The sequence below is a fragment of the Grosmannia clavigera genome (assembly GCF_000143105.1).
Source record: "Grosmannia clavigera kw1407 unplaced genomic scaffold GCSC_82, whole genome shotgun sequence".
NCBI classification, from domain to species: domain Eukaryota; kingdom Fungi; phylum Ascomycota; class Sordariomycetes; order Ophiostomatales; family Ophiostomataceae; genus Leptographium; species Leptographium clavigerum.
Genome location: NW_014040576.1, coordinates 655,670 through 667,255, shown reverse-complemented (window position 1 = coordinate 667,255; position 11,586 = coordinate 655,670). Strand labels below are relative to the sequence as shown.

At 54.3% G+C, this 11,586-nt stretch overlaps 3 protein-coding genes across 3 annotated transcripts; 1 reads left to right on the top strand and 2 right to left on the bottom strand.

Moving 5' to 3' along the window:
• Nucleotides 1–96: 96 nt before the first annotated feature.
• CMQ_7892 (carbon-carbon lyase) lies at nt 97–1,137 on the top strand (the record flags this gene model as incomplete). Its single annotated transcript, XM_014313532.1, has 1 exon — nt 97–1,137. The coding sequence occupies one exon, from the start codon at nt 97–99 to the stop codon at nt 1,135–1,137; it is 1,041 nt and encodes a 346-aa protein (XP_014169007.1).
• A 207-nt stretch (nt 1,138–1,344) lies between these two features.
• On the bottom strand, nt 1,345–2,517 carry CMQ_7879 (uncharacterized protein; the record flags this gene model as incomplete). The annotated part of the gene is made up of 1 exon (XM_014313519.1): nt 1,345–2,517. One exon carries the CDS (start codon nt 2,515–2,517, stop codon nt 1,345–1,347), a length of 1,173 nt encoding a protein of 390 aa, XP_014168994.1.
• A 1,067-nt stretch (nt 2,518–3,584) lies between these two features.
• On the bottom strand, nt 3,585–7,480 carry CMQ_7815 (duf726 domain containing protein; the record flags this gene model as incomplete). The annotated part of the gene is made up of 2 exons (XM_014313455.1): nt 3,585–5,090; nt 5,150–7,480. 2 exons carry the CDS (start codon nt 7,478–7,480, stop codon nt 3,585–3,587), a joined length of 3,837 nt encoding a protein of 1,278 aa, XP_014168930.1.
• Between the last annotated feature and the right edge of the window lie 4,106 nt (nt 7,481–11,586).

The window sequence follows — 11,586 nt, the reverse complement described above, 5'->3', positions numbered from 1 at the left end:
TGTAGCCGAGAGTTGGGCGTATCACAGGCTTCCATCTGCTGCTGTAGCTGACAATGGCTCTTTTGGGAGTCGCCAGTTCCTGCGTCCTCGGCCAAGATGTTGGCAAAGTCGTTGACATTGTCGTCGGACAACATCACGTACGATCTCGAGGATGCTGTGACGGAGTCGGCCAAGCCGGCCGCCCGGACTGCTCTCCGAGCCCACCTGGAGAGCCTCGTGCCAACGTCGTCGTCGAGCGGCTCCACGGCATCCCGAAACACCGGACATCACAGCGGCGAGATCGCCGTCCGCATCAATGCCGTCTCCTCGCGCCACGCCCTAGCCGATCTCACCGAGTTGGGGCCGCTGGCGCTGGCTGCCGTCGATGCCATTGTCGTGCCCAAGGTGGACTCTGCTGCCGACCTGACGTTTGTCTCAGATGTCGTCCGCCACATTCTCGGCACTCGTGCCTCTGATCGTGATCTGTCGTCACCACTCCCGCTTCCCAAGCTGATTGCCCTCATCGAATCCGCACGCGCCGTCATGGACCTGCACGCCATCTGCTCGGCCGGACGCTCCGTCTTCTCAAGCACTTTGTCGCCTGTCCATGCCCAGCTCGATGGGCTCATCTTTGCTGCTGAAGACTTTGCCCTCGACCTGTCCATCAGCCGCACCCCATCACTGACCGAGTTCCAGTACGCCCGCAGCGCCGTCGTCACGGCTGCACGCGCCTTTCGCCTGACTTCAGCACTCGATCTCGTCTGCACCGCCTTCCGGGGCGATCGCGGCATGGCCACGCTGGCCGACGAGTGCCGCAACGGTCGCGGCATGGGCTTCACAGGAAAGCAGTGCATCCACCCGTCCCAGGTCGCCGTCATCCAGCAGGTCTTTGGGCGCGGAGCTGGCGCGAACGGTATCGACAACGGAGTCGACGAATCTGATGCCGATCGCCGAGAGCTGGCCTGGGCTGTGCGCGTGCTTGTGGCTGCTGGTCGAGCTGCTGCTGCCGGACGTGGCGCCTTTGTCCTCGACGGCGCCATGATCGATGCCCCGGTTGTCGGCAAGGCACAGCAGCTCGTGTCGCTAGCAGAACGAGCAGGCTCTGCCGACTACCTGGCCACTCTCCATGAGCAATACTGTGACCAGGAGCCAGAATAATACAAAATACCACACGTCAGCACGAGAGGGCCAGAGGAACATGAGCCAATGCAAGAGTTTGAACCGTCCGCTGTTTACAATTCAACGTGTATCCAGACAACAACGGCAGAAGTGTACATGAAACAAAAAAAAACCCATATATCCCCCCCCCCCAAAAAAAAAAAAAAAAAAAAAAAAACAAGACCAGCTGCGACCCTCCCATCCGCACTACTGATGTGCTGTTGCTTCCGCCGTTCTGCCCTGGCTTGCATTTTGTATGGCAGCATCAAGCTCTATCTCTTCGGCAGCCAGCCTCGCTACATCTTCGGCCGTCATGCCGTCTTCGATAAGTGCAGCAACATGGCTAGAAATGGCCGGTGCACCAATATGGCTGTCCGCAACAGAGTCGATATCATCGGTATAAGGGCTGTTGGCACCATCGTTTCTTTCAGAATCGCTCGAAACCACACCGATGACACGGCTCTTCTCCGCCGCGACACTAGCAGCAGCAGCAGCTCCAACATCAATACCGATATCAGCGCCGACACCCACGCTGACAGTAGCATCATCGCCCGGGTGTGCAACGACGCTGACTCCAACACCAGGTCCGATCGACCTCGAATGATGCGGGGAGCTGTAACCGCGATTGATACGTTGACGCCGCCTGAAAAAGAGCCAGACGAGACCGAGGATAACTGCGAGTCCGACCACAACTCCAACAACAATACCAGCAATCGCACCTCCTCTAAGACTTTTGTGGCTGCTTGTGTTTTCACGGCCGACAGACGATGAAGTGTTGCTCGAACCAGATGCCATTGTAGCGGTGGAGGCAGTGGCAGCGGTCGATTGGGCTGTCAGGGCCATCTGGCTTTCTGTTGCTGTTGCATTGATGAAGAGGGGGGTCGTTGTTTCGCTCTTATATGCGCTTCCAATCTGGAACCGGGAATAGTTCAAGAGCAAATCATCGCCATAAGTGAAGACACCGCTATAAGAGGTTCCGCTAAATCTAGTAGTATTCCAGGAAACCTCGAAGAACAGGAAAGCGCCAGTATATGATGGACCAGACGTCCCCGACAGGGCGATCTCCCAGTTGTACCCAGTCACCGAACTCCGTTCGGTATAGCTTAGGTTGACAGGTCCAGATGGAAAACTCGAGTCTAGAATGGGCGTCGTGTCGTTGAACAATCGAACGTACTCGGTTGAAATATTGGTATTTGCTTTGTATCGAAAAGTGTACGGCGGATAAACGAGAACAGAGCTATTATTCGTGCCGGTAGGAAGGCTTTCAAACTCGACCGTCGGCGACGGTACATTGCCTTCAGTAGTCGGGGTTGCGGCAACGCAGACGGGGCCATTGCTAGCCTGGAGTACACCAAGTAGTAGGATACCGAGAAACTGCATGGCTCTGTTTGTGCGCGTGTGTGATATTGTCACGACAACGAGTCCAACACGTACAAGCAGTAGCACGGCGAAGGTGAGCAGCGTCAGAATAGGCAGACCGGGGAGAGAGGAAAACGGCTGTCTATGCCTGGCTGCACTCTTTGAAGGCAGCTGGGAGTCCTGAACAGGGACACTGAAACACAGGCAGAAGAGAAACCCAGAAACGAGAACGAGACAAAGCTGACGATGCAATTGCAAAGAGAGGAAAGAGAGGAGGAGAAAAACGGCGGCTCTTTCGTGCAAGGTACTCCGTACAAGGCAGAAGAACCGCACATCGCTCCTTCCCTTGGGCCAGTCAGTCAGCCATGCAGTCAGACTGTCGGCTGTTCCACAGTTGGAACGCTGAGAATCCTTCTCTGTTCATTTGATTGACTATACTCTGTAGTCATCCTGATGGCACGAGCAGCCTTGGCCAATGACGCATGCAGCTGCCAATAGGAGGCGCGGTTAGAGGAGCAGTACCCTGCCAATAGAATTGTGCCGGGCTTGTTTGCATGAAAATATGCAGATGGTGTCCACAACTTGGTGGTTGCGCAAGGCCGTTCTTGCAGACATGTGCACAACAAGATGGTGCGCCGTAAGCACACACGGAACCGAGAGCCAATACGAGACCTTGGCTCTTTTGCCTGCAAACCGTCTCATTCGCCTTTTTCTTGTCATTGTGGCTTGGGCGGCAAGCTGAGGTCGAAGGATTTCGGCGAGTCCCACTTTAAAACGCCTTGTCAGACTCCACCACAAGACAAATATAGACAATCGTCAAGGCGGCTTTATGTCTTTGTCTGAAAATGACCGGGCTTCTAAGCGCCTGCGACGTACTTGTACCGTCTTCCGACAGCTTTGACGTTATGGAGGGAGGGTCCGGCGCCTCTACGAGTATATAATGTACATGGAAGAACACGATGCCAAAGGTGACCAGAAAGACAAACGACCAAAAACCACAAAACAAAAGCCAAAAAAATAAAGAAACAAGTGCAGATGTTGGTGTCTATGAACGGCCCTCGTTACCCCATTCCCGCCGACCAGATATGCTATGCAAATGTCATTGATATTTCCTGTTCCCTCCCTAGATCGTCGTCATCGTCATCGCCCCACGGATCGGACAGCTTGATGGCCGGTACCGTTGACGTCGGCCGAGACCTTGTGTCCATCGAGGCTTCCGACTCGTCCGTATGAGTAACACTGGTAGAAGCGTACGGTGTCGCCGACGACATGGTGTGGTCTTCCGCCCCCGACGGCCCGTCGTCAAACGAACTGTCAAACACCATGGATATGCCATCCTCTTCTGCCACCATGTTGCTGGTATATGGCTGTGCCCAAGACACTCGCGTTCGCAATGGTCGTGTCCGCTCATCCGACAGCTGGTGGCTGTCAAATGACGCCGAATATGACCGGTGCTCGTGCGAGAGCTGAAACGGCGTTGCGGCTTCGCCAGTGTCCAGATCCGCGAGACTGCCGCTCGGTGATCTTCCTGGCGACCTTCCTGGCGACCTTCCCGGCGATCTGAACGACGACCGCAGCGATGATCTCGCCGTTGCTGGCGCTGGAAGCGGCAAATCCGGTCCTGCTGTCGAGGCCACGTCTAGCTTCATTGGCGGCAGCGTCGACTTTAGCTCTCGCACTTGCAGCTGATCGAATTGCAGATCTGCCTCCTTCATACTCCCTTCCTTGGCCAGCTCAGCTCGGATGGCATCCACATCAAACAGAACTCTGCTTTCGCTCCCCTCCGCGTCTTGTGGCTTCATGTTTTTGGCTCGCCTGGCCGCTGCGGCCTCTTCGTATATCTCCCATTCTTGCTTTTCGCCCTTCTTCCTGCGGCTGAAAAAGCTGAATGCACCGCTCTTCTTCGTTTTGCTCTCCTTTTCTATTTCTTTGCGTGCTTCCTCGATTTCGTTGATCAGCTCGCGCTGCCGCTGCGCATGGTTGTCCGGGTCCGGGTCTTCGATCTCGTGAAACTCGTCGCTCTCCACAAGCCAGCCGCATTCACGCAGGAGCCGAGGCATGGCGGTCCGGTAGTCCATATGACCGACAACAAACTCCGTCACGTCCATGTTCTCCATCCCCGGAACATCGTCGATTGGCCCCAGACCTGCCACGCGTCGAATTCCGCCGTTGGTCAGACGGAACAGGTAGCCAAGAATCCAGTCATTCCGGTTGTATCCGTTCACAAAACGCCCCGCAACCACGGTGCGTGCTCGCAGATACTCGTCCCTCTTCACCACGATGGGAGACCCGAAAAGGAAGACGTTCTGGACCAGCCCATAGGCACCCTTGCGGGCCAGCTCCAACAGACAGGAGTAAATCACCCGTGATCCCAGCGAGTATCCCACAAGTGTGATGGGCCGCGTGCCGAGACTGTGGTCAATAAGCGAATCCGCCAGGATCAATCCTGCCATCGTGGCTCGGTCGAGGGAGACTGCCCACGGGTTGTCGATGAGATACGCCAACTTTGTCAGAACCACCGGCAGCTGCAGTGCTGCCATCAGTGACACAAGAATCGTGCTGCCTAGCACTTGTTGTAGACCTTGCGTGAGTGCCTAAGGCAGGAAGACGTTAGCACAGCCTTCAGTCTTGCCTAGACATCCTTGTCCCTTACCTCTGTCGCCAAAATATTGATTGTGTCACCCATGCTTGTCAGCATCTCTGGCTCCCACAAAACAGAGTAGATATCCCCCATGACCGGATCGACGGTGCTGTAGGGAAGCCGCACGTCGTCGACCTTTCCAGTCATCCAGCCAGACACCGTCACGATGAGGTTGACTCGCTTGTTGTTGTGCAGTGGCCGGTATTCAAATGTCTTCACCGCACCCGTTCGCCGTTCGGCAGCGCGACCACCAATAACACTGCCTGATGCCGCAGCAGATGACGTGATGATAGCCGCTCCGCCCGCTCCGGCCAAGAAGCTGCCCGTTCCGGTCACACCGATGGTGGTAAAACCAGCAGCTAGGCCGGCACCAATTACAGGTGCCAACAGACCTGCCGAGAGGCCGATGACCAGGCCACCACCAACAGTTGCCAAGCCCATCATTACGTAGCGTCGCTTCAGCGCCCTCTTTCGCCGTGCCTCCATGTGGTCTTTCTCGTCCCAATTTTCCGTCTCGGCATTCTGCTGCATCTCCAGCGCTTCGGTGACCTTTCGCTCGAACTTGCAGATGTCAATCCAGGGCACATCCAGGCTCTTCCCCACAATCTCGAGGAGGACTCGCGATCGTGCGTCGTATGCAGAGTCGGCGATGAGTACGAGGAAAAGATCGCAAAGAATAGTCCACCGCAGGTCGATGTCGATCTTGGCCGTCGTTGGCATCTGAGATGGTGTACGAACAGCTGGAAGTTCCTCGCCCGTATGCTCCTCATATGGCGGAGGCGGCTCGGCAGCTTCCTCTTCGAAAGATCCAGGAGACATTGGCGCCTTTGGCGACTGCGGTGCCCTTGAAGACGACATGGAGATGATACTATCTCTGTTGCCTGCCATCGGGTTACTGACACGCGAATTGGCCATCAGTGCGGACGTCAGGTCTTTGGGCTCTACGCCGTGTTCGCTCAGCTGCTCAATCATGACCTGCTCAGCTATGCTGATCTCCATATGAGCGTACAGCCGGATCATCATCTTTTGCGACCACATCCTCATCGAATCGGTCGCATTCTGAAGAGTCCTGCGCGATCCCTTTGTCTTTTTGATGCTCTCTACTGCCTTGACCATATTTGAGAGATGTAGACGTGTGATACCGACATACGCAATTCGTTGTCCCTCCGTTAGCAAGTTCTTAGTGGCTTGCATCTGTGAGACCGTATCTCGCTGCTGCTCTTCATCCTCCGTTATGCTTGTACTGCCAGGTTGCTGGAATAGATATTGTGTGTTCTCATCCATGCTTGTTGCGGATTCGGCGTCGTCGTCCACCAACACACGTGTATAGCCCTTACCAGCACCGCCGAGACCTGCATAGCCATAACTATCCTCTTCCGTCTCGACGTGCTCGCGAGCGATGAGGCGGTTGTCGTCGTCGTAGATGTCGTACGGCGCGAATGCCGGCATCGTCTGCCAACCGCCGTCATCACCAGATGGCACTTCCTTTTTTTCCGTCGACAATTGTTGGTGGGAGAACTCGGACAATGTATTATGGATGTCTGCAGAACTGGCCACGCTTGCCACACGGGCATGCTCCTTCGCAAAGTCTTTAGTGTATCGCTTCTGTGACTTCACATCTGCACTGATTTGTGATTCTGGTATTGAAGCAACCGACACATCGGAGGCAGCTCGCTCTCTGGACGGTATCGGTGTCCGGAGATCTTCATCGTCAATGCCGGTATTGGAGCGATTGGCAAGCGTGGTGTCCAATTCTGGGAACGTCGGGCTTTTCTCAACTTTGCCGTTGGTATCTTCAGTGCTGCCCTGCGAAGACCGCTTCCTCTGTGACTCGGTGGATGCCCCGGAACTTGCCCCCTTGGTGTTGGCATTCGGTAGGTACATATTTCCCATCTCGGAGCTCTGCTCCGCCGGTTTGGAACTGTCCTCTGGGAGATCCGTTGCATACTGTATCGCTTCGGTCCTTTGAATAGGCAAGCCAAAATCGTCCATCTCAGAAATAGATGTGGCCACAACGGTTGTGGCCGGGCGCGTTAGTGCTGCTGCAAGACCACTCGCCGAAGTAGTCCCAGCGTCAGCTTGAACTGGATCTTCGTTACACTCCTCCTTCCCGACCGAAAGCTCCGTCTCGGATGCTTTCGCGGACGACTCATCGGCCAGGCTTTGCTTTCCCGGCGCCGACATCACGCCATGACTCTCGGCCCCTTGCGATTTATCCGGGAATTCGGATTTTTCTGATGCCCCATTCTTTATAGGATTGCCCGTCCCGCTTCGTTCGTTGTCCAGGACGTCCTTGCGAGGGTGGGTGCCGTTGTCGGCACTAGGCTCGTCGGCGGCCGCCATGTGACGCCCTTCTCGCTGTCAAAAAGAGACGTAAAGACTTGAGTATGCAGGGGATCTGGATCCTATCGCGTCCAGAACATGACAGAAGGAACGTGGTTTCGATGGCGGACGTGGGATTTGACAGGCTTTCAGGGGTTCAACTGAGAGTTTCGGGAAAGCGGGATCGATGTGCCCCACCTCAGACAGGCAACGGAGAAAACAATGCTTGAGAATATGATGCGAAAGCGCCGGCAACGGTTGTCAAGAAGCAGGAAAGAGGCAGAGTCCGTCCTGTACACTCCTGCTTACCTTCTTGATGCCATGGTGGTGGATTAGGTGGACTTATTTTCTGGCCGTTGATAGTATGTCTCTTAGGCTTGTGGCTTCTCCCTGTCCAGCCACATCCGTATAAAAAACGCCACAGTATTGGCCAGATACCATGTTCATGTGCTACGACGTACTCCGTATGCAGCTGAGTGAGATTATCTTGAGCAAGCGATCTATTGCTCCGATACAGCGCCTTGCAGAATACGTTGAGGACATGTTGTGAATGATACGATTAGAGAGTCTCGCTTGTGGCTGTTGCCTTGCCGATATTTAATGATCGCATGACCAGAGAGGGTTCGATATACCTTCCTTCTATGGCAGTACACGTACGGAGTACGGAGTACATATGTGCTATTATCGTGTAAATTAGCAATAATCTGGCGATGGGCCCGAGCAGAGGAGACCGTGCTACGCCGGCTACGGGCTAGCGGTCGCATATGCGATGTGGAAAAAGGTCGAGATAACACGCTTACGTCGTAGAAAGTAACCAGCCCACGACCTATTAGCGGAGAGCTGTGCATATTGTAGCTTACTATGTATCTTACATACCAGCACGGGCTTAAAGGGCCTGTGCTCCCCGTGGCCGGAGTCTCGGGTGAAGGACAGAAAAGCAAGTGAGAAGATGGGAGACTCCGTACTCCGTACTCCGTAAACTGTTAGGAAAACCACTAATAATAATCAGATTTTAAGTGGCTGACACGGCGCGAGACGTGCTATCGCTTATCGCGTTTGTGGGCGACTATCGTAGAAGCGGGATTGATACGCTGTTGTCCATTGTGGTGGAAGCTGCATGATGATGTAATATTTTTAGACCGTTCTTGGCAGTCTTGGCGGTTTTGCCTCCGGCAACAAAGCCATAGGACAAAAGCCCAGATCGGTGGCCTGTCAACTGATCTGGAACAACAGATCGGTAAGCCCAGACATGACAATCCGTACGTGCTGGACGACATTCAGGCAGTCGTACGTTTGACAAAGCAGAAACACAGTTTTGGTGGGAGGAAGATGAGACAGCGACGATGCGCTAACGTCTCTGCCTGACGCGTCACCGAATTTGGTGGTGCGAAAGAAGGCTGGGCAAGCTGGGGGCCTCTTCGTGGCCGTATTCCCCTGTCCTGCTGAAAACAGGTGATTGGCACCCGCAGATCAGCATTGGTACCAGAGTTGCAGCTAGCAACCAATCAGAAATACCCTTCCGACAATTGAAGAAAAACAGGTGGTGGGGGAACTGCGCCTTTCTTTATCCGTACTCCGTATACGCAGGTACGAGTACATACATGCGTCGTATACGTATGAGTATTCTTCGTATTGTTGCTCGATTCTGGTCAGACGGCCGTCGGACAGAGTAAGATGGACTGCTACCCTAACTATTGCTGGATACGAACCGGGCTTATTATTAGGCATTTGGCGGGTGAAGCCGCTGGTGTGTGACCAAGGCCTCCGAGGGGAGGGGAGGGGAAGCGTTGATATTGGACCATTTGCACGACGGTGCTCGCTCTCGTCCGTCGCTGCAAAAGTCGGGAGTTACAGAGCATGCTTCCGTGCCTGTGCGTGTCTCGCCTGTGCCGCTGTTCACGAGAGGAGGCCGCCGGACGTTCGGCATCAGGCGGAGCAGATTTTACATTGCTTGCGCGCAGAAAAAGGTATAGTTGCGGAGTAAGAAAGAACCATTCTGTGAGCAAGTTCCCGAACTCCATACAAGTAATGTTCCGCTCGCGATGGGTATGGCCGTTGCCGTTCTCATTCTAAGCTGTTGTCGAAAGGGGAATGGCAGCAATTTATGTGATTGCTAAAGAAAGGCTAACAGCAGCGCGAAATATTAGGATGGTAGGAACATGGGGTAAATTGTAGACTACTCCGTACGCGTATCTTACGAGTACGAGCCTGTTCGTATCTGCCAGATTTTGCCGACGCAATACCACTCCATACCAATATGTACGTCGCAATTGTACATTGCCATGTAGTAGCGGCCCTTGCGGCTCAAGACGCCGCACAGCCTAAGACCAGGACCAACACCAGCATCTAATTAATCCCGTCAACGTCGGCCAAGGAGGTAGCTCCGGGCCAAGAAGCGCAGATAGACCCAGGTATACGTGTCGGTTGTCGTGGGCTTTGAGCAATGTGAGTGGAGCCATTACAGTAGCTCACGTTGAGGGACACAGCGACTACGAGTACGATGCTACGTACGACGTGGGCAGCTCTGCCCAGAGCAGGCCCCATCACCTGTACTTGTAAGAAACAGACACGTAAGTGCACGCGTGAAGCGCTTGGCTGAACAGTCTTGGTATCTTGGCTGTCGTCAGGGCCGCTTGGCAGACAGAGAAAGCATTTTACTGGCCGATTTGTCGTCGTATGAGTAATACATACGGAGAATACGTCGCATGCATGATCTTTCGTTGGTACTGTGGTTACCCCCCGTACAGGGGGGCTCCACACGCCGAATAGCTAACTACATACTCCGTAGTAGCTGCACCGCCATTTGTATTTCTTTTTGTCGCTTGTGCCCAGCGAGCCTCTGCGCAACGCATAAATTTTATAGCACAGAATGGAGAGAGGCTACCACCGAATAGCCACCGCCTCTTCCCTTTTGCGGTATAAGAAGCCGGCCAAGTAGAACAAGACGGCAACGTGTGGCTGGTCGTGTTAGTGGGAAGAATCTTGAGTGGGTTTCTTCGGGGAAGCTACTTGCCAATACGAGCGAGCGGTCCCTCACCACGACATCCACCGCCTTGGAACCGCTGCTCTTTCCAGCCTACCTGAACTTCTGTCTCGGGCCGCTGAGGCTCCTCGTATCTCATCGCTCTCCGTATATATTGGTTAGCTGAGCCGTGCTGGGTCTGCGGAGTACATAGTATGCCCTATTGCCGCCTTCTCGCCCGGCTCGTTGCACCTTTTGCTCGTCTCTCCTATTACGAGGACAATCTGCCTCATCGAAAAATCTCCACACCGTGGACCCTATCTTATCCGCTGCCTGCCAGCCAATCTCCATCAAAGACCGGACGCCAACCGTTCCCAGAACGCATGAACGACGTCACGGTGAGGAGGCTTTTACGAGTACGACGCACCCTCGCGGAGGAAACGCAGCTCTCAGCTGTTCTCACTGCCAGCCAACCTTTGACGCCGACCAAGCAGCAGCCCAGGCGCCTTTGAATAGTATCCTGTCTATATCCGCCGTGGTCCGGCATTGACGATTAGGAGCCGGCAAGAAGAGCTCCTCTCCATATTACCGCGCAGGCAGAGGCGTTAATGAGGTTGCCATTCATCCACCCTGTCAGCCTGTCGGATCTCCTCGTGCGGCAAACTCGCGGCATCGCCGGGTCTGGTGCTCCATAAAATACCGAAAGAGAGTGCAACCACCAAACGTTCATAAGCTGTCAGGGGACTGCCAAAAAAAGAAAAGGCCGGTTTCCGACCTACCCGTCAACAGGCAAACCAAAAAAATCTGGACAGGACAACGTTTGCGGCCAGTTACTTCCTCTTTCCAGCGCCAGCGCATACTTTTTTCTTTTGTTCCGTTTGTTCCGTTTGTTCCGTTTGTTTCTTTTCTGCCCCCCATTCTTCTCGCATACAACCCATGGCTTTGCCATAATACCTAAACGGACGAAGCCTGCCCGCAGCGCACGCCTCCGGTCGATCAAGAAGGACAAAGAGACGAAAGCGCCAGCCGGAGGGGCAATTTTCCAATAACACGTCCGGTGGTTACATGCATCCGGCTCGATACGGCATACCATCAGAACGGTATTAATCAGGCGGATCCGTGCGAACAAAGAGAGCAGCGTCTGTCTGCTCGTAGAAACATTCTC